At 36.4% G+C, this 23,274-nt stretch overlaps 1 protein-coding gene across 1 annotated transcript in view; it reads left to right on the top strand.

The window, feature by feature from the left end:
* The first annotated feature begins 222 nt into the window (after positions 1-222).
* Positions 223-23,274, top strand: part of HECTD4 (HECT domain E3 ubiquitin protein ligase 4) — a 75,500-nt gene continuing 52,448 nt past the window's right edge. The window contains exons 1-11 of the mRNA XM_085314483.1: positions 223-657; positions 11,099-11,616; positions 14,146-14,235; positions 14,587-14,717; positions 16,850-16,958; positions 17,589-17,727; positions 18,649-18,819; positions 19,847-20,039; positions 21,414-21,575; positions 21,672-21,785; positions 22,979-23,124. Of these exons, the coding sequence (XP_085170609.1) occupies positions 487-657; positions 11,099-11,616; positions 14,146-14,235; positions 14,587-14,717; positions 16,850-16,958; positions 17,589-17,727; positions 18,649-18,819; positions 19,847-20,039; positions 21,414-21,575; positions 21,672-21,785; positions 22,979-23,124 (1,944 nt within the window). The 5' untranslated portion in view covers positions 223-486. The remainder of the gene's footprint in view (positions 658-11,098; positions 11,617-14,145; positions 14,236-14,586; positions 14,718-16,849; positions 16,959-17,588; positions 17,728-18,648; positions 18,820-19,846; positions 20,040-21,413; positions 21,576-21,671; positions 21,786-22,978; positions 23,125-23,274) is intronic.

The following is a 23,274-nucleotide window of genomic DNA, read 5'->3' as shown; positions in this document are numbered from 1 at the left end:
TGAGGGGAGCCGCCGTCGGGGCGAGGGGAGGCGCTGAGGGGAGCCGCGATCGGGGCGAGGGGAGGCGCTGAGGGGAGCAGCCCTGACGCGGCCCCTGCTCCCCTCAGAGGCGCGAAGCTCCGCGCGAGCCCGCGCGCGGGGCGGCCCGCAGGGGCGTGCGGGGGGGAAGGGTGTATTGTTCCCCGCGCGGTGCATGCCGGGCGCGCCTTAGCTCTCCCCCCCTCAACATGGCGTCGCGCTGTCACCTGTGTGTGTGAGGAAGGAGCGGGACGTGGTGGCGGCGCAGCGGGCACAGCGGTTCCCGCAGGTCTCCGGGCCACCGGCGCCGCGGTGGCAGCGCGCCGCGCCTCTCTGCTGCCCGCCGCATTCCGCCTCGCCGGTACCCAGGCCGCTGGGGACCAGCTTGCCCCCGCCCTGCCCCCGCCATGGGGGGGTAGCGGGAGCCGCCTCGCCTCAGCGCTGCCGACCCCCCCCGCCGCCCGCGCCATGGGCTCCCCGGCGGCCGCCTCGGCGGCGGCGGCCACCGACTCGGCCCAGTGGCTTTCGGTGAAGGAGGAGACCATCTTCCTGCACGACGGGCTGATCCGGGTCACCGACCTGGCCGAGCTGCCCAGCGAGATCGTTGGGGTGGCCGAGCCCGGCGACACCGAGCTGGAGGTGAGCCAGGCCCGCGTCCCCCGGGCCGAGGGGAGGGACCGCGGGGGGGGGGGCAGAGGGAGGAGGAGGAGGAGGATGGTGATGGGGAGTGGAGGGAGAACGACTAGGGGAGGAAGAGGGGGCTGGGATGGAGGGTGAGGGATGCAGGTGGAGGGGGGGAAAGATTTGGGGCAAGGAAGCACCGACGATTGAGGCGGTCCTGCTCATTTCAAGTCTAATTTATTTGAAATAATGATGAAAGTGGAGCTGAGCAGCGGGATGTGAGGAGCTAATGAAGATGGAGGGCGAGGAATTGGTGCTATCTCCTTTTTTGAATCTGTAGGGTTAGAAAATCTCAGCCACACTCGTATATTTCAAGGTGGCCTTTGGCTCAGTTATTTTTATTTACTGTTTTGTATCTTTTCACTGTTACTTTTTTATGATGGTAATTATTCTACCTTACAGTTAGATGCTTAGGGTACTAGGATGTCTAGGTGTTGTATTCAGGGTGTTGCTAGTGATCAGTTTTAAAGAGCAATGAAGGCAGCTGGGATTTTTTTACTCAGCTTTTTTTCCTTCTGAAACCTGCTGGGGGTCTTGACTGTAGGCAAATTGTACAACTGTTCTGTCTTACAGGGAGACTGAGTGTCATGGATTGTAGGTTACATCTATTTTGTAGACTGCATTTTTTTTTCTTCCCTGTGTGCCTTCCTTCTCTCTCACCCCGCCCTCTTCTCCGGCAGTGTGGCTTGCAATGACACAGGGTCTTTGTCAGAGGAGCTGAGTGGTGTGAGCTGAGAAGGGATGGTTCAGCAGGAGCTTTAGCTATGTGCTCTGTTAGATCCCAAGCATTTAGGCCGCAAACCCTTTYGTGAGGCTCTGGCTGCTATCTGGGGTTTTGCTGGGAAGAACCTATGAGCCATGCCGGATACAGAGGCTTGCAGTTCTGGCAGAATCATTGTTAGACCTGTGATGTGAAGTCTTTAGGGTGTTTATGAAAACTTCCTTCAGCCTTATCTAAGGAAAGATTTTTTTCTTGTTGAATGTGCATTTTTGTTTCTGTGTGATGACACTAGGAGTTGGGTCTAGATAGCCCTAGCTGCTACCATGAAATGGATGTTGGCAAGTATCACATGAACAGGAAAAGAGACTTTTAAGGTGGATGACTTATCTCTGTGTGTATAAGCATGGAATGATTCTCCCTTGTGGTCAGAGTCCACTATGACATTCAGTACAGTTTGTACTGGAGAATATATTTCGGTTCCATTATATAGTTCTAGAAGCAAATCACATCTAACAACTGTGCTAGAAAGCTAGCCTCTTCCACAGCATTATTGTTCTGTCATATGGTTATAAAGGATACTCATTTTGAGGAAAAAATAAATCTCTTTAAGTTCTTACAAGCTAGACCAGACATGTTTCAGAATGAAACCTGACACATAGCTTCACTTGACAACCACTTTAGCACTGCAGAATTTCTTGCTAATGTTAGGAAAGGCTCTGAAACGATAATCATTTGGGGGAGACCAGGATGGAATTAGTGTCGTTGTATCCTAGCCTTTATAACAGTTTCATAAAGAGTGTTTCTGCATTCCTGTGCCACTGATTCATGTTATCTTTACATTTCTCTATGTTGTATATGCTTGCAGTGTGGAAATAAAAATTACTCTTTGCTATGGAACTCATTTTGATCTATAATTTTAARCACAGAATATTAAAACATTTTATTTTCTTCCACTAAAAATATGATGAGCATAAATTATTTATTTTCCAGGTCTTGATTTTAAAATCTTTTTTTTTAATTTGGGGCATTGAGAGGAAGAAGGGTTTTTTTTWAAAAAAAAAACTTGAAAGTTCAAGTAGCCTAAATGTAAATTAACTTGCTCATAACTTTTCTGTGCCTTTGTGCAAAAAATAGGCTACCTTAGCAAACTGGAATGGCTTTGAGGAGCCATTTTGTGGAAATAGGTGCATGCATGTTATTTAACTGTGGTCATGGAATCGGCTAATTCACTGAATAGCACGTTTGCACTATTTCTATTCCTACTTGCCCTGTAAAAAAACGTACTTGAAAATGCTCCTAATAGACATCTCTTGGGATATATTATTGGAGAAGTGTAGGAGATACTGCAGCTGCTGCTTTGATTAGTAAACTTTAACACACTTCTTGTGCTTTCTTTGTCAATAGTGGTCAGAGCCTTGATTAAGTTTTTTGATATGATGTTCTCGATTAAAAAATGTACAGGCTTTTGTTTTTTCTTCACTTAAATATCCCCTTAAAGAGTTTATAAGTGAATAATGTCAATATATTTGGGTCTGTTTCTTTTGTATTCCCATTCAAAGATTTTTCTTTCTTTCTCCTGCATTTCTTTCTTTGTAAAGAAAATGTTATATTGCTGGCCTTATGCCAAAACAGGTTTATGAAAACTTAAATCTGTTATTTGGACTTGCGTAACAATCTTTTTTTTCTTTCCCTTGATAGTAGCTTACAAAAGTTAAGACTTTCTCATTTGAAGACAGCTTGTTCTAGGAGTATGTTTATATTTAAAGATTTTTTTGAGTTTTGTTTTCAGTTTTGATGTGATATAAACAATATATGCTAATGCTCATCAGTGCGTTTGTAAACTATACGTATTATCAAAAAGTTGCTCTTTTTAAATAGATTTCATAATGATGTGCATAGAAAAGCTGTTGCTGTCATAGACTTCATATTAAAATCCTCTAGTCAAAAAGAAGTCTAGATGAGTTAGCAATTATGCAAGCCTTTTCACCCATTTCTTAAAAACATTCATGTGGAGAAAGCAGCTTCAGAGTACGTGTAGTCTTGTGCTTTTTTGAGACTACTTTATGTGCAGTAGCAGGTAACAAATGAAGATGTTACCATCCCGTTTTGTCCAGGCTCTGCCCAGGTTGTCAATACCTGCAAAGGAGGGGCAGCTTGATGACAGGTGAGCTGTTCTTTTATGTGCTACGATGGAAACTGCAGCACTTCCAGAATCCTCCGCTTTAGACATCAGTCACAGGGACAGTAACCTCTGGGAGAGCAGCAAGATATGTGTTTGAGCATAATGGTGCCTTAAACTATCTAGTTTAATTTGTCTCTGTGTAAGAGTCAATGTGCTGAGATTTGTAAGAATGCCAGCAATATAAATTAACATGTTGACCCTTCGTAATCTAATTATAAGGACACTACTGAACAGTGGATATTCATATAGAACATGACAATATGGTAAATGACATCCACTTGATTCTAGGCAGTTTGTGTTGAATGGTTGATGCACATTACTGTTCTTATTCTTTCATTTGAGGAGGCCTCCTTCCTGATCTCTTGAGTTTGTGTCCAGTATTTTCAGTAGTTTTAAATCTGCATCATCAGCAATTTTTCAGCTAGCTGGTGAGAGGCTCAGTTAATTTTTTTTCACAAGGAAATAAATGGTAAGAAAGACCAAACTAATACGTAGTTACAGTATAAAGTAGAGTATTAGCGTCACTCCACTGTTAACATGTAAATACTTTACATTTATGTAACACCCTAACAGAAATAACTAATTTGAATACCTGCTCTTGCTGTCCTTCCTGATTAGCCTAGAAAAATCCCAAGTACCTGACTTTTATGTGAAGCTAGAAATGTAGCTTATACCTCAATAGCTATCTGTCTGGGTCATGTATATGTCTGTCCTTATCTGATGTTTTGACTCTTGTCAAACTTCATTACTGTAGAAGGGTGGAGTATGAGATGCCCCTGTGCAGCTGTTGTACTGCATTTTATATATATATATACACATATATACATATATACATACATATATATATATATATATATATAAATTAAAAGTAGTTGCCAAAATAAAGGTGGTATTCTTTCCCCTGCCTGCAATGTGGTCTGGAATGTCCTTTTAGTGAGAAGTTGAGCATCTGAAGTCCAGTACTGTTTTAACAGGATATGCCAATCCTGTGACAAACTTGTGCTCTCTGTCAAAATGATTTAGACTTGAAGATGTCTGCTAAACCTCTAACTTTCACCCATCTTTCTTGCAGACTAGCAGAAGCACTTCGTCATTTTTCTCTCTCTGCTGAAAGAGAGAGTAGTTCTCTGTAGTTATCTAGGTCAGCGCTTCCCAAAATTTTTTATGGTTGTGACCTTACTTCCGCCTGCTTCACTTCTGTCAATCTAAAAATCCCTAATGCCAGCATGAACAATTGGCTTTTTACTAAGTGGATGACCCCACTTGGGGTTACAACCTCTGGCTTGGGAACTGCTGATCCAGGCATTTATGTCAGACTTGTAACTTTACTGTTCCTCTGTCTTTTGGATCCTCTTCCACTCCAAACACTTCAGTAGTCCTCTTTTTGAAAATGTTTATGGCTTTCAGGAGTAACATCAAAATTAAGTCAATTTTTGAAATTAATTCTGCACAGAAAGATAATCTTACAAATGTGAGCCTTGAAATACTATTTTTACAGTTGCACAAGTTATCAACACAGCTCTTTGCAACAGGGTGCGTATGTTCTGCAGGAGTTGATGGCACTTCCAATCTCACTTGCCTTCTAAGAGGTCTCTTTGAAATGTTGGTCACTTCCTTTCAAGCTTATTTTCCTTAGCTAATGTTTGCATGTACTACCAGCGCAGTCTAATTTGATATCTAGCATGGTTGCTGTTGCTGCCATCAGTTATCATAACGTGACCTGTTTGAATTTGAATAGACTTATTCTATAATATGGACTACTGCCTTTGGGCTTTTTTAAAGTAATGTTCTAATTATCCTTATAGACATATATTAGGAAACTTATGCTAAATGATAATTCCACAAACATCWTCTTTCTCAAATATAGTACGTGTTACATATTACAGCTGATAAAGTCGAGTGATCTGTGCTCTCTGCTGCTTAAAGGACAAAGATCAATTTTCTGCCTTTTGTAGACATTTTCATATACTCAATAGGAGCCAAATAAATATTTAAAAAAATTAAAAAATTTTTGATCTTTTTTTATTTACAGCTCCTTGGTACTTTGTAAATGGTCTCAGATGTCAAGGTTATCTGAAATTGGTACAGGTACAGAACAATTGTTTGGTACAATATTGTGTATGCAGTAAAAGATACGGGTTTGGTAGCGCTTTTCTCAGAGCAAGTAATTATTTCTAATGCTTTCACAAGGGAAAAAAGTTCATGCTGTTAGCTGAGTCGTCAAAAAGCTGTGCTGCTATATACAGGATAATATGAATCAATAGAGGCTATGAGCAAGGTGAAACGATTAAAAATTCTTTGAACAGGAAAAAAAAACAGAATAATCTCGAAACATCTGATTTTAAATTAAAGGTATATATTTGTAGTGGTGTGGTTTGCAAATGCAGAACTAAGAAGCCTAATGTAAGTACATAGCATCTCCTAAGAAGAAAAAATCATCATCTAAAACAGGGTGAAATGTTTTCATATAGTTATATATTGCATAAACTCACAGGCATATGAAACAAAAAATCTTACAGAGRGTTTAGAAAAATGTTTTAAAAGAAATCAAGGCAGTGTTTTCATTAAGCCATCTTTGTACTGTTTCTTCAGAAACTGCCCTGAGCCGAACTGTTAGTACCCAGCAGAGGGATAGAAAACAGAGGACTAGGAGTCTGTATACAATGTTGCTTATGGGAACAGTTTGAGTTTTGATGTGTATTTCAATTTTCAGGGTATCTTAAAACTGTTAATTCTGATATTTCTCTTACAGAATAATCTATACGTCTTAAATGCAGTCTTTCCTGTATGATTTTATTTGTAGTTCTGAAGTCAAAAGAACCAAGTAAATAGTGTTCTTTGTATATTAAGTTTGATACAAGAGGAACGATCTTAAAGCTATAATGTGGTGTTGAAAGCAAGGTAGCTAACTTTTTTCATGCCTCTCTTAGAAACGTCTTATGATTTACAGACTGCTACTCCTTTTCTATATGGCTTGTTCCTTCTTCTGTGAGATGAGAATAATACTTATTTCATATACAAGGTATTATGGCTCTAACTGATACTAGGGAAAAATGCGACACTATTTTCAAGAAGTAGTTCTCTTTCTGTGCAAAGTTCTACCAGTTTAATTATGTAGAGAAAGAATTAAACACTATTTTGGAGATTTAAATAAACTTTCACTTGCAGTGTATAGCTATAGGAAAAAATATACGGTTTCGTTGCTCATCAATTCCCTTATGTAGTAGAATTGAAACTGATCAATCAAACCAGTGTATTCAGCCTGAGGCTAGTCCRCTGTGAGGGCTGTTAGAAGAAGTCCTCATTCCCTTCTGTCATTAGTCATACGTTTTCTTCTTTCTTTCCCATTTCACCTACACATATGTGCAGTGAGCCAGGTCAGGGAACTTTTGTAAAACAGAAAACTAGCCTAAAAAAGGGGGGGTTAGGAGGAGGTTAGTTATGAGAACACAACTATTACTACTACCACCAGGAAGAGGAAGATGGAGCAGGAATTTCAGGTAGAGAAGACGGTACCCTTTGGTAGCAGCTTACTTCTTAAACTTAATATGGTCATAAAACCTCAGGCGTAAACTCTTCATATGATTTAGTGCATGTTAGCTGTAGTATGTCCTGTACTGTATTTACTTTCTATAGAGAAACATTTTACCCTAACAACAGTGAATGCTAGTGACTGCTCTCTGGAATAGCATTGGCAAAAATTAATGGGAAGAAGTATTTGGTTAAGGTCATGTAGTGGGATGAAGCAGAACAGAAATTGTATACCACAGGAAAGATTACATCCTTCTCATGGCTGATCTAAAATTAGATATCTTTCATACCTCACAATGTTGAAGATATTTTCAATGACCAGTTAGAGTGACTGAGCTTTTGGATTACTCATTTTCTAATGAAAGTATGTATTGAAATTGATTAAAAGATTCGAAAAGGAAATAATATTTAAGGACCAGATACTGCAAAATTAAAGCAAAAGCAATAAGCTTTTTTTATTAACACCTTTTTTTTTTTTTTTTTGTTGTTTTTTTTTTTAGGTTATTAAGTCTGAGACTTCAAAAATACATACTTTTGAAAGGTAGTCTTTGCTAACCAAAAGTGGACTTAAAGTTGAAAAAAAGATAATAATTAGTTGTATGAACTGTAGTTTCAAAGGGATGAAAGAATGGAATTTCCAGTTGTAAAAACTGCTAGCATGATGTTTACCCTACTAATAAAATCAGATTTAGGAAAAGTTCCTTTAAAGAGCAATTCTTGTTTTATTTCTTCCCCAAATTCTAATGTCTTGATTGCTTAATGCAAACATTCAGATACATTGCGCTTTTTTGTTCACCAGAAGTTGTTATTTAAAACTTTGTATTTCTACTGTAAAGATTTTTTTTTTCTAATTTTGTAATATTGATCATCAATTTGTCTTACCTAAAGGCACAAATTGAACTGTGTTAACTACCAATGTGCTTATAGTAGACAGACTTTAAATTTTTTTGTCAGTTCTTCCATTTGTCATCTTTATTGAGTATTAAGCATCAACATCTTAATGTCTTCATTTCCATATCTTCCTAGTATATTAATCTGCATTATTTTTGTGGTTTGGCTAGTTCTCTTTAAGTTTTCTACTATTGTTTGCTAATTTTGAATATAATCTGTGTGTTTAGATTTTTATTTAGTACAAAAATCATATGCTGATAGGAAGAATACATCTTCCTGATGGTGTTACTGTTGAACTGCTATTTTTGTTAGAGACTGACTTTTGAGATCTATTGTAAGTAGGCACTTGGGTAATGTGTTCTGTGGCAAAGCAACGTAATTGTTCTCTTCATTTTCATGCTTTTAAATACTTTTAAAACCAGAAATATTTTGTGCTGTGAACTTAATGATTTACTGGTTCAGGTTACTGCTTTTGATGTGCTAGCTTTTGTTTGTCTGCTCTGAGACTTTCCCAGGTGTTGTATAGGAAACTGTAGAGGCAAGATGCCTGAGTATCACTTATGGAAAGTATGCTGGAAATCAGTCCTAAATGAGAGCTTCAAATGCGAGTGTAAATAGGGAGTCACCAAAGAGTCAGGGGAAAGGGGAATTTTACTGCTCATTAAGCAAGTAGTTATTTGTTCAGTCAAATATTGGTGAGGACAACTTGACTAACAGATACGCACATCTGCAAGGCAATGAATCTATGCTTATTTCAACAAAGAGAATGGTCAGATTATCTCCTGGATAGGAAGGCAATAAACTAATTTCAAAGAGACAGATTAAATATTGCTGGGAGATTTAAAAAGGGAGCCTGACAATAAAAGGTAGTGTATTCTGCCAACAAGAAAACCTCTATAGTGGGTACAGCCTGGGGCAAAAGATATTCAGAACAACAGCTGCTGACTGGCATGTGTCAGGAAGGTCTGCAATAAATCAGCTGGATAAAGGAGGGGGGAGACCATTCTGATTTAATCATGGTATAACTAGAGTTAGCATAGATTTCCTGTTTCTATATTTCACCATGTCTTTTATAAGCACTGATAATTGCAATGTCTATTTTGGATTTTTTGAATGATTTTTTTTTGTTTTGACTTGCTTTGACTTCAAAGACTCTCGAAGATAACAAGCTTTGACTGAAGATGTGAGGAAACTTGAGGACACCTCAGCAAGGGCTGTGATTCCCTTGTACAGTCTTTAGACTATGTGCAGGGAAGCAGTATGTACGGTATGGACCAATTGAAGCTCTAGCATTAGTGTTGGATTAGAAAGAAGCATATTTTTTTTTCTTTCTTTTTTTCTTTATGTCTGAACCCTGAGAGCTCTCAAGTTATTATAATCAATTGTGAAAAATCAGTTTTGAAGCTCCTTCTTGGAAGAAGTCTGAGTACTTGCGTCTGGTTAATAAAAAGTCTTTTGAGGAAAATAGACTTTAATAAAGTTCTGTAAAGATTCATGGATAGTAGATGATCTTGCACCTCTCTCCTAATATCCTGTTATTTTCTGAAAGTGCAAATACTTACTTAGACCTTCAGAATACATGGAATGATTAAAGATTTCTTCACTGGTTCCATAATCTCTGGATGATAACTAGCTGATGTTTCTAAAAATCTGTAAGTCTGCTTTTTTGTAACCATCTTCTAAATCTGTTAAATCTAATACAGGTTTTTTTTACTGTTAACCCAAATTAATACATATTTATTTTAAGAAAGACCAAATAAAAACACTTTTAACAGTTTCAGGCATACTGTACTATAATTAAAAAGCAAATTATAGACTAAGAGGTCAGCAAGAAAATGCACCTTCAACAGGAAAAGGCTTTTAATCACCATACCTGTAAATATTTGACCCTGGCTTCTTGTTTTGTCTTATAAAAAAAAGACTGACATGTATAGAGCAATGTGCAAGAGGAACGATCTATCTTCCTGGAAGCTTCTGTAGGACATGAGAAATAAGAATGCAGAACACACTGAGTGACTAATTATTTATAAATGTAGCTTCAGTTGGACACTAAAGAGAATGACAAGGCTTTTAAGATTAATATCAAAAATGCAGACCTCTTTGTAACAGCTTGGTTACAGCTTGGTTGGAGAGAACCTACTGAACTTGCCACTGGTAACCTGAAGAAAACTGGAAAACGTGCTCTGGTTGCAGTTAGAGCTGAATTCATCATTCATCGGTTGCAGTTGGACATAAATCTTAGGGTTTGCCACTTGGCTGAAATAAAGCAATTCAGATGTGTTTGCGAATATTTGGACCCAAAAATGTGTTTGTTTCTGTCATGATTTGCTTGCTTGTTTTCTGTTGTTCCAACTTTGTCTCTGGTTTTACCTAGAAGTGCCAGAAAGACGACTTTCTCCTGTCTAAAACGGTGATCAGACTTTGAGGTTTTAAAAATATGTCAGCAGCGGGGATTATTTTGAAAAAGGTATAGCTGGGTGCAATAGGGTAAAGCTGAGGAAGAAGAAAACATTGGGGAGAAAGTGTAAGAAAACTTGATTCGCTTTAGAGAACTGATGCTATTCTGGTTTGAGAAGCAAAAGAAATACTAGAATGTATAAATTCCAATTACAAAATACTGTTCACCTTTTACTGTTCATAAAAGGGCTGTAAGCAAAACAGTTTTTTTTCCCATAGTCCTAGGTTTTTAGCAAAGTTGCTGTGATTAAAAAATACGCTCCAGAGAGCAAATCTTTATTTTTATGAAGTATATATTTTAAGAAGAATATGCCTCAAATTAATATGAATTGTTTTTGTTTTAACATCATGCTCAGGTTAAAAAGTTGTAACAGTGACCCCCAGTTCCATACTTCAGTAACAATGCTGATGCTGATTCCATACCACCTGCATGCTCTTTTGGCCTCTGATTTAACTTTAKTCATGCCAGGAAATTAAAAAAACAAACAAACAACACCCCAATGTCTTGTGGAAGATAACTGATTTAGAAATTATACTACAGGCATGTGGTAGACTTGTAGCTTTTGTTTTTTTAATTATTTTTATAAATACCAGCCTTTTTTTATTCTGCGTTTCAGATCCTAACATTTGAGACCAAAAATCCAACAGAGCTGGCAGAGCGCTTACGATCTGTGTGTGGAAACCAGAGCAATGCTTACGCTCGACTGCTGGAGTACCGATTAAATGCTTTGCGTGGACTCTGGAACGCCCAGCGCCAGCTAGCCTTGGAGGAGCAGCATGACCGAGAGAGCTCAGGTGACGAGGAAGCGCTGGCCTTGCTCAAGCGTCAAGGCTTGTTACAGCAGCCTGAACAGGCCCCGTTTACTTCACGAATGGGGCTGCTCTTGGTCTTTCCCCTTATTCAGTCTCAAAGTAGAACAGACCCTTCCCTCTGTAACATAACTGCTGAGGTGCTATTGAATTGCCTTCGAGACTGCCAGCCTTTGAGTTTGACTAAGGAACCGGCTGACTGCCTCAATGGAATAGAGTCTTTACTGTGCTCCTGGCTGGAAGAAACTTCTGCTTCAGGCCAACAGATTCCATATAAGCAAAAAGAAAATGCTGCTGCCGCCCTGGTTGCCTTGGCTTGTGCAAGGTAAGGAAACTATACTAAGATTATGTTGTGATTCCTATTGGTAGTAGGTGTTTGTGTTTATAGGCGGTCAGTCAAAAATGAGATGATCACTCTTTTGACATTTCATTTGGTTTACGTTAAACTTTTTCTTTCTAATATTAAAACAGTGGTTTGGAAAGGATGAAACTAATAAACTAAGTATTTATTTTTTGCATGTGTTTAGCATATGTAGAAAGAGAAGGATCTAGGTTACAAAAGCCTCTTGTGCATATTGCTGCTTCTACTGCAGTGATCTATTCTAGGAATGATTCCAAATGATAAAGTTGTCTCACTTTTCCCTTTGTACTGCCCCTTCAGTCCTGTAGGTTACGCAGCTTCGTTTGGCTGTAGAAAGCTTTACTTGAAAGTTCAGGGCAGTTTATTTCAAAWTTCAGTGTTGTCCTGTTAAACTTTGGGATAATTTTTTTCATTTAATGGTCAGGGAAGAGTTCAACTAGTACAGGTTGAACTACCCTGTGTCTTGAGTAGGTTTCACACAGCAAAGAGTGCTATCTAGGACAAAATGGCTATAATACCTCTTTTTTTTTTTTTTTTTTTTTTTTGAGAGAGAGAGAGGGGAGAGGGACGGGACTTTGAGGGAGAGAGGGAAGAGTATCACAGCATTTGAAATTTAGATTCTGCAAAGCTGTATCAAGGTGGGAATCTGAGGTCACTAGCTGATTTTGAAAATCTTGGCCTTGTTTAATCCCCACTCCTTTGGACTGCAGCTTTGTCTGTCAAATGTAACTCTGATTTAAGATGCTGAAGTAGTAGTTCTCAGTAGCTGTCTTAATTGTTTTGGGGAGTGGTTTGTTCATCTGAAAAACACTTCATTTCTAGTGTACTTGGTCTAATAAAGTCAATAAGAAATCTACTGTATGTGGCAAACTTTTTGCATTGGTAGCTGCCTTATCTAAAAGACTGTAGCTCAAATAAATTGTTTGATAAACAGGATCTCTTTTTTCAGATGTCAGTTTTCAGGAAGTGTTGAGTGCTCTTTTGCAGTTGAACTTGTAAAAGAGCTAAATGTTAAATAAAGCTTTTGAAATTTTTTTTGTAAAGTTATTTGCAAATTTGTATTGCATTGCTTGCAGAGGTATAGTATCTTGACATGATTTCTGTTTGCCTATAAAAGCTCTGCATTTTTCATTAAATTATGTGTACCATGTATCGCGTACTATTATAAAGAAAAAACCTTTGAAATGAGACAGTTATTGACATTCTTGCTTGCAATCTTGAGTGCTTCATCTTTCTAAGAAAAAAACAACAGGGTACATAGTGATTTAAATAATTAATTGAGGTGCTTTGAAGTATTCAGTGTCAATTTTCTCCAAGATGAGTTTTATCAGTGAAAGCATACAGCTGAAAATGACAGTGGGAAGAATGAGGTTTTGAAGGTGGAGGGGGAGGCTGACAGACAGAAATCTGACTGTGTGTGACAGAAAGCAAAAGGCCATGCACACAGAGTACGTGGAAAGGATCTCTTAGATTGATCAGTCATGCTTCTGAAAAAAACAATTCATAACTGACTGTTATCACATTTAAGGCATGGTCAAGATTCCTGTATTTAGCTAGGCTGTTATGTCAGATCTTTTGGAAAATACGGCTTCTTCCTAATTCCCTGATGATTAAAATAGAAATTGTAAAATAATTTTTAATGACCTCTGTATCTGTTTCTTCCTAGCAAAAATGTATTTTTTTTCCATGTTGAGATACAGAATTTGTAAGTTCTCCAAAAGAGTATTGAACTTATCAATGAACAATAATTAGAWTTATGAACGCTGTATGTTTGTAAATATCATAACTATTCAGGTTTAATGACTCCTGTTTAGATTTAGTTTTGTTTTCAGAAGAATCTAGTCTTGTGTACATCTAAATATGTTACTTCAGTAGGGCAAAAGCTTCCCAATTTGTATTTGGAAGCAAAAGTAATCAGACTCTTGAAAAGACCAAACTAATTAATTTATTATCCATTTTAGTCAAGAAAAAAAAATCTGGCCCTCTCTAGCTATGTCTGCACTAGTTTTTATTAATGCTTTGGCTCAGCCCCAGGAAAACCCACAAATTGTGTTTGAAGATCTAAAAACGGTTAATTGCCTACAAGAAATACTGAGTATAGCTGTCTGTAATAGATGCAAAGTTGAGATATTTTATAATGCTTTTATTACACACGTTGTTTATGATACAGGCTGTGGTAGCTGATCTCCCTACCTGCGTGGTGCTACCTCCTCTTTCAGAAAAATACTATAATTAAGACTGGCACTTAGCCAGCATTCTTTCATTATGCTACCCTTTCTTCCTCTTTTCACTTCCTCCACAAAAAAAAAAAAAAAAAAAAAAATTGAAAATCACCCAGAAAAGAAATGCAAATTAGAAAAGATGTTTCATGAAATATGTTGGATAGTTTCTTTGGGATACCGGATATTATATGCTACACGTTTGCTGTTCTCTGTGAGTATTCAGTTTAGTTTCAATAGACATCTTTAATTCATATTTTTCTTATCCTTTTAGAGGGTCGCTGAAAACCTTTGTTCATACAGTACATCTATTACAGAAACAGACTGATCTAGGATCCTTGCCTGTGGCTGATGTATTATACAGGTGTGTACTGATTTTTCTAATTGTAACATTTTCATACAGCTTTGAAAATGTATAAATGCATTTATGGATAAATGTCTTTTTAATGGTAAATCCGTTTAATCACATTTATTGAAAGCTCTAGGAAAGATCAAAATGTAGTCAATTGGAGAAGGAAAACATTAGAAAGCCAAATGTAAAAGGACCTACCAATTGTTGTTGKTTTTTTTTTTTTTAATTAAATATTGATGATTCCTTTAAGTGGCTTATAAATTCTGCCAGAGTAACATTACTTCAGGAATATCTTTAACTTTTGACTTACCTTATTTTTGCAGTCATTGTTCTCTATGCATCTTGTTTTGTTCTCTGCTTAAGGTTGTTGCTTTTGGAGGGAGGACCAGGATCTCCCTCTTGTTTGCTTGGAGGAAAGCATATAGTATCTTGGGGCTTTGAAGACATGTTACCTGCACCTGATGCCAACAGTAGTTCCAGCAGTGAAAATAAAGGTGAATTATTTTATGACTGTAAAATATGATATTATCACTATTTGCAAAGGAAAACAAAGATGCTTTTTGTAGTGATTTTTTTTCTTAGTTATCTAAAGCTTTCAAATTGGAGAAGTTTTTTTTGTTAGAAGTCATTTAAAAGCAAGTACAGTACATATTAAATAATTGAAAGCTGAAGGGCTTAAAAGGACCATCTGGAGAGAGAATTGGGCATCACAAGAGTATCCAGAAGCTTGATAGATAATGAGAGGGGGAGGGGAGCAATTGCCTGGGCACTTAGTTGTCTAGCTTGCACATTCAAAACTGAAGTAAGCCTAATTTTACAGAAGTACTAATTGGTTTGCATTATTTGGCTTGACATGCCAATTCTCGTTATGCTGATCTAATTAGGTATGTAAATGACTTGTTTGCTTTTTAAAGTTGATATAGGGATCAGCTTGAAATAAGTATCCTTTTTATATATTAAAATGAAGAGGGTAAGTCAAGTCTGATGTTAATTTAGTGACAGTATATCGTATCTCTTTTCAAATGCAAGAACACAGGTTCTGAAATAAGATGTCACTTTTGGTTGTTGAAGATCAGATGCTGTTTTTAATTGTCTAGTAATCAAGTTGTAGGGTATAATTAAAAGCAGTAGGTACAGTGACCTTCCCTGTCTTCAGTGGGATTTTTGTGCAGGGGTTAAACTGAGTTTAGATCTTGTCTACTCATTAGTCTTTTAGGAAGCTTAATTTTTGTCTGGTGCAGTATCAGTTTATGCAGTAGCTGTTGTTGTCAGAACCTATTTACTTTTAGAAATTCATTGCTTTTCTTCCTGCCTCTATTCTTCGTCTCTGAATCTGTTCTATATGTCCATTTTTATTCCTTCCTTTGTATTTCTTTCCTTGAATTAGTTATCAATTTCTATTTCTTTGCTTACTATTTTTTGCAATGTGAGAAAATTCACATTACTTTAGAAATATTGGCTCAAACTTTGATGTCTCATTAAGTTTGATGGAAGCAGAGGAATTTACAAATCTGAGTTATCATTTTAGGCTATTAGCAAATTTAATGAAGGCATCTATTTTTTTTAAGATCCCCTCTCCCCTCATCCCTCTTACAGTGCTTTACCTTGTGTCCCTTTTTGATTATTACTTTTGTCATTCACAAAATAATAAGTAATTTTTTAAAAATGATTTTTGTGTTTAATTTARCAGTGTTCTGAGGTGGAAGAAGCTTGTTACAAGCTGTAAGAGCAGTACCAAGTTGTACCAGTAATTAGGTTAAGGCTCAAGGTTAGATTACTCTTTCCCCATAAACACCATGTTATTGCAGCAATGGTGGTTCTGAGCAGAAAGGCCTGTATATTCATAAACCATGCTTGTATTTTATCTTACACCAAGTGCTGTGTTCTGAATAACATTGGCTGTTGTAAAAACAGAAGTCTTCTGCTCCTTTGCATCATACTGAAAGCATTTACTAGCAAATACTGAAGTTATTTTATATTTAAGTGAAGGACTTTTACATCTGAAATGAATTTTGTTGAATAGTTCTGGAGTCCTAAGCATGATTAGATATGCTAGTCTAGCTTCTGCTATATTTTAACTGACTTTTCTGCATGCTGTTTAAAAACTACACACTTAATGTTTTTATTCTAGAAGTTTGGGCCGTAATACCTGAAGCACAGTCTTTAGCACTCAAATGAGAGCGAAACATAGAAAAAGGAAATTATTCAAAGATGGATAATGTAAATTTGAATCCTAAAAGAGAGTGGTAGTGTCATTTCTTGTGTCAAAAGAAAAGTCATGTGGATAGCACCAAATTCCTGTTAAGTTTATTTGGCAACACTTGGAAATTCAAAATATCTTAGTGTTTGCATGAGAGTTCTGCATAATCCAGGCACCTCCTTAAAGGGTTGTAAGAAATGCAAGGAAGTTGTTGTACAAGGAATCTGATTTTAAGTATGTTCTGATAGCTCTAAGGACACCAAAGAGTAAATTCAATATTAAAAACATGATCCTGACCTGTCGGAAAAAGGAGCGTTGGTGGGTTCTCAGTTGCTGTTGTAGCTTTAGTAGGAGTACAGGCCTCATAGATGATTCTGTCTTGTATGTTACATAGAAGGTCTCTGCTGTATTTTCTTCCTGATTCAGATGCAGACTTAGGGCGCTGTCTTGCAGCAGATGGGCTCTATCTTTATACAACTAATTCAGTGGGCAGAGGAATAAGCAAATTAGGATCTGGATTACATGGTACTTTACGGTGAGTAACAGCATAGTTGGATATTTGTTTTTCTGCAGATTTAAAAAAAAAATCCTTGTCTAGGTAGATCTTTCTCAGATGTTAGTCCTAACAAGACTAGAGTACATTATGCATTTTCATTAAAAGTAATTTTAATGTTCTGGTTTTCTGTTCTGAAATTCTTAGTATGTTTTCTGTAGAATTATAGTGCAGTTTATGTTGGAAGGGACCTATGGAGATCATCTAGTCTGACCCTCTCATCAAAGCGGGTGTACTAGTAGAATAGCTAGCATTTTAGATTTTTGTTTTTAAGTGTATAATAGGTTGGTTTGTTCTTCATTGAAAGGGATCTACTATAGACAAATTTTGTGACCTTTTTATATCTAGCCATACAGTCGCTAAATTTGTAAGCATTTGTTTTCTATGTTACTCATCGTATAAATGGTTCGTGCAGATGTTGCTCACTTTACCTCCTCACATTATTGCTTAGAAGTCATGAGGCTTCTTATGCTTAAAGTCTTACAGAAATTATTGACTGACTTGGATTTAAGTTCAAAGGTCAAGAATGTGTCTGTGAATTATTCTTAAAAACAAAAAAAAAAAGGTGGGGAAAAGTCTTTAAAAAGTTTTAATATGTTGCTTTTTTGCCAGAGGTTTTGTGTACTGCCGTAATGAGGAGCTGGAGACTGGGTGGGTTGCTTTTGGCAGCAATAGACTTCTTCATCGGCCAGTCTCTTTTGATAATAAGCCTCACTCCCTTTTCCAGGTTGTGGATCAGCATACCCTCCAGGTAAAAAGAACAGCCAGTATCTCCATTGCAGAGTAATAGTAGAATAAGAAAACATTCTTAATTTATCATGGTTGTTTCTAACCTCATTAATTAGTTTTGTGTTTAAAGTTTTCTTGTTTTACTTTGTGAAACTGCCTTTTATGAAGTCCCATTAAAATAACTTGTAAGTGTATTATAGATACTGCTCTGTTTCTGTGTGCGTATCTACGCATATGTATRTTTATACAGTGTATGTCCCTATATATGTTTGGTAGTATTATGATAGAATCTGGTATGATCATATTATAAAACAATTGAACAATAGCAAAATGGACTTTGACTTAAAGTAAAAATGTAGTCGTCTTGAACAACTCTCTATTCTTCTACTGTAACAGTGTTCAGGTTTTGTTTCTAATTGTGTCCTTTAGATAAAGAACTACCATCCTTCCTAAAATTKGATAGTTTGTATACTTTGGGGTTTTTTCCTGTCCTAGTTTTAAGGGTGGTTGTGCACATTCATGTCCAGTGTGTTCCTGAAACTGAATGTTTGGATTCACTTTTGCCATCATTTCCTTTTAAAGTTTTGAGTAATGTTTCAGAAGAGTAGAGGAAAGTAGATAGCCGCTTAGCATGTAACTTTTTCCTAATGGTGTTGTGGGTGTATTCCTAATCATTTGAAAGAGAGAGGTGATCCCTTTATTTTTAGTTACATTAAGTGATTAGATACATAATCTATTTTGAATACAGTAGGTCTATTTGGCAAACATCGTACAATAGCTCTTCATTATAAATAAATGACATGGGATCAGTATGTCCAATAATAACTCTTATTATGGATTACCTGCACTTGATCTTTTTTATTTATTTTTTAAATTACGCTGTTAATACTCGTAAGAACAGATTTCAAAATGAGAACTTTCTTGTTTTGTCTTTACACTGTAGGTATGTCAGATAATCCCAATGCCAGTAAATCACTTTCCAGTTGGCAGTACTATGACTACCGTGCATCTTTCTTCAGATGGTACATATTTCTACTGGATTTGGTCTCCTGCAAGCCTCAATGAAAAAACACCAAAGGGCCACTCTGTTTTTATGGATATTTTTGAACTTATAGTAAGTAAATTTGAGTGTTTTCCGTGACTCTTGAATTGGTAGCGTGGCTAGTGCATAATTAAATATTAGCATTTTCAAATCAGTAGATTAGGTTCGAGTATTGGTGTATGTAATCAGAATAGCTGCTTTATAATATGTTTACAAAATAACTATAACAGAACAGAAGGTGTGGTGCTTGGTCCTACTTTTCAAAGGACATACAACTATCACAGTCTTGCAGTGTGAATTGCCTTAATAATGTAAAACGTACTTTGTTATTGTTTCGTGTGGATCCTCTTTGTTCTGTTAAAAGCTAATCAGGCCCCAGGAGTTGAATGTAATTGTTTTGTTAACAATGAATTTTATAACCTAAAATGATTTTTATATTGTATGCTAATTGTTGGTGTGTACGCACGTGTGTKTGTGTGCACACACACAAACCACCTCAATCTAAACATTTATTTGTTTACGTAGCAGAGCTTTCAGCAATTCAGCATATTGATAGTTGAAATTATGGACTTTAGCTTTGACAAAGTACTTTGGGAGCAATGTCTATGTATCTGCTTAGTGATTTCTAACTGCAGATTGTAACTACTGCACTTAGTGGGACGATGGAACTGAAAGAGGTGGGTTACAGTAGTATAGCTTATAGAAATTATCTAATGCTATAAATCAGACATTATCTTCATTGTCTGGCATATGATTTAAAGACTTCTCTTAGAAGATTCGCTAGCGAAATAACAATGTTAAAAATCGAGCTTTTTAATATTTTAAGTAGTTTTCCAGAAATAAAGTTATAATAAGCAGTTCTATCTTCCAGAACTAAAAGATCAAAAGATGCTATATTGAATTGCAGAGTCACAACCAAAACAGTTATTCATCTCTCTAGCTTTTATAATACTTTTGCAAGACCCTTGACACCAAGATTTATGTTTGTATCCCAGCCTCATATATTTTGTTGTCCTTAGCAAGCAGGTTCTGTTAAGATCCTCTGTCTCATTGGGATTTTAATGTCTAAAAGCTCTTTTTCTTTTCTCCATTTTAATAGGTAGAAAATGGCATATGTATAGCAAATCCTCTACAGGAACGAATTATATTAATGAGAAAAGAAGGTGAATCTGCCAAGAGTATAAATGAGATGCTTCTGAGTAGGCTGTCTCGGTATAGAGCCTCCCCATCAGCAACACTGGCTGCTCTCACTGGCTCTACAATCTCTAATACATTGAAAGAGGACCAAGCAGGTTAGAARAGATTTTATTGGCTTACAGTAACTTTTCACCTTTTGTTTCTTAACACATTTAGTATCACTTCCAATAATTAATGCTATCTCAATGTCAAGAACTGATTTTTTTTCTTCAAAGTGAATGTTTGAAATATGTATGCAGTATTTGGATGCAGGTGGTTAAAAGTTGAATTACAAGTTACTTTGCTAAACTGGACMTTGATTGTGGGAAGAAATTGAAGAATGAAAATTTGGAGGAATAGTTGTATACATGGCACCTTTTTTTGGCTACATATTTGATTACATAACTTGTGCCTTACGTGATTTATTTGATTAAATTGGTAATTGTATTTCACTGCTAGCAGTTCAGGCGGTTTCAATGAGACTGTTTCAAAAGTAAGGTAACTGACCTACTAATTATTAGTAAAATAGAACACAATTTAGAAAATGCAATTTCCTTTTTGGAAGCAAATTGAATGTTATGCTTTGAAAGTAATTTTGCTTCTTTGAGGTAATTTGTAAATACTTGGCTATTATTTTATAGACTTACTGAAACTATCCAAATTAATCAGGCAATCTTGAATGAACATAGTGTTGATTGCTTTCAGGAGGATCTGGAGCTTTTAAAAATTTATCTTAAGATTTTATTCAGTTTGCCCTTAATTACTCCTCTTCCTCTTTCAAACATACATCCAGAACCACATGAGGTTTGTTTTTTTTTTTCGTTCAAATTTAAAGAATTAGCGATATTTCCATAAATACAAATTGTACAGGAAATGGATATGCTTACAGGGGTAATTGGGAAAGAGTTAGCTTGAAGAGCTATTTTAAAGACTATTTTTCCAGTTGACAGCTAGAGTGCTACAGAAAAAGTGATTATTCTTGGCTAATTCTTTAGTCAGTGCTCAGAGAAGTGTTGATTAGCTGTGGCAGGAGCTAGATCATTTTGACTGTAGAGATTTCATGCAGACCAAGGGAACTTAAAATAGTAAGCGAGTAATGAATCTGAAATGGTTTCTTTATGTTAAAAGTTCATTTTGCTCTAAGATACTGCTTTAAATGTGTTTATCACCATACAGTTCTTAAAACAGTTTGTATTTCTGCTGAAGTTCTAGGCTTCTAACTTTCCTGATTTGGGGAGTGCTGTAAAAACAGTATGAAACCTTCTGCACCCTTCTGGGGATTGATGCTGAATGTGTGAGATAGTGATAGTTTAGTGGCCATTCTTTTAAGTAATTTCCAAATTATGCAGAATGTTGCTTTTATGAATTTCTGTATTTGAAGCCTTAAATAGAAATCTGCTTTGTTTGCTGCCTGTTTTTTTTTTTTTTTCAAGTCTTTAACTTGATGAAGAAATGCCTGTTTGTTTTATAGTTTTTGTTTAACATTCCAGCTGCAAACACTAGTTGTGGTCTGCCACTGAAAATGTTAAGAAAGACTCCGATATACACATGTGGAACATACTTGGTGATGTTGGTCCCACCCCCAGGTGGATCAGGCAGCTCTGCAACACGCTCCCTCTTTGGAGGGACGAGTGCTTTGTCATCTTTAAAAAGTAAGTTACTAACAGTTATGGTAGATTTTAAGTCCTTTCTATTATGAAATATGATAAACTTCTCCAAAATTTATTGAACACTTTTTCTTTATGTAGTTCTTGCTTCAAGCTTGGTATTCAATATTTCGGACGGACAATTCACAAGCCGAGCAGATCTCATTGATGCTGCAGGAAGTTCACTTGGACGTGGTGCTCTGGTACCAGGACTTGGTAAGTAGTAGATCTGTTTTCTTGGAATATTTCATAACGGAACATATGCAATCCTTATGTTCAAAATAATTTGATTTCAGTTTGCAGTAAGTGACCCTGCCATCTGTAAGATTTTGTGCTAATGTTGAAGTTTTGCAAATTTTTAATTTTTGGAAGTTCAGAATTCTCTGAAGGTATTTCCTGTGATTTGCTTGTGCAATTTCAGCTCAGTTAGCTTGCTGCAATATCTCTAGCAGAAAAGAATCTTGAAAAAAGTCTGATATATACCATGCTTATGCTATAAGGTGCTGGAAGTTTTTAATTATCTTAGTATTTGTAAATATATAAATGCATCTTAACTGGAAAGGTGTGCTCTTTTAAAATTATTATTTCCCTGTCACTTTAGGACTGAAACCTCATGCGAATTTTCTTCAGGACTCCTTTTTACAAGCTTAGAATAATAACAAGCAGAAAACAATATCTTAAACATTGTCCATGCTACTTAAAAGCACTGTTTCATTAAAATGCTAGCAACAATGTGCGGTATTTACCTTGCCTAAGAAAGAAGATAGTTTTATAAAATGTGTTAACTAAATAGTTTTAAACAATGTTTTCAAACCCCAGCATGGATCAAAATAGTTTAGCTACATTAGCTATTGTTTAGAGACTTACCTCAGTTATTTGAAACATGTAGACAAGTATGTTGTTTTTTAAGAAAACCCCTAAAATATGCTAAATACCTCTTATCATAAAGTTATGTCTACAGTCCACTCATGCCTTTCCTTTTATTGTTTTGGACCTGCTTGTGTTTATAGATTGTAAGCTTTTACAGAGATGAGTCTGTGTTAGCGCTTTCTGCAAGTTGCACCATGCAAACTGTTTTATAAAAAGTCAGGTTACAAATCTGTGTAAAAAGTTTATGGAGGATTAATATGTTTTACWTGTATAATATATAATATATATAATAATTATATAATATAATAATAAACACTGGAGTATTTACTTGGGACAGATATGGATGTGCATTTACTCAAAACATCAAAAGGAGTGTGCATTTGTTTTATTCCTTTAAGAAATCTTTAACGTTTTTCATTCCAATGTATAATTAGTTTGCTGTGTCATGTGACAGATTTCTTTAAGGAAATAAATTGGATGCATAAGATTTTTAATAAATATTCTAAAATCTGGTGTGGAAAACATTTTTCTTCTCTTAGGTGCCTGTTATGATACTATGAATAACATGATCTGGACATGCTCTAATGATTATATTGATCAGTGGTGTAATCCTGGAAACCAGGCATTCCATTGTGTCTGTCAGAGACTTGGAGTTAGTCATATCATTACAGAACCTAAAGGTGAGGTAAAGCACAGGTCAGCCTTTTATACAAAGTGTAAGTTGAATGAAAGGTAGTTGGAAAAACTATCTTCTGAAACATTCTATCAAAAATCATGAAAATTATCCTTGGGAAGTTGTTTATAAATACCGTCCATGGTTAATGAGCTTTGTAAA

Source organism: Rhea americana, unplaced genomic scaffold (assembly GCF_003343005.1).
Source record: "Rhea americana isolate MKP2758 unplaced genomic scaffold, rheAme1 scaffold_405, whole genome shotgun sequence".
NCBI classification, from domain to species: Eukaryota; Metazoa; Chordata; class Aves; order Rheiformes; family Rheidae; genus Rhea; species Rhea americana.
Note: the sequence above shows the minus strand (reverse complement) of the source record. Positions and strands in the feature narration are given on the sequence as shown.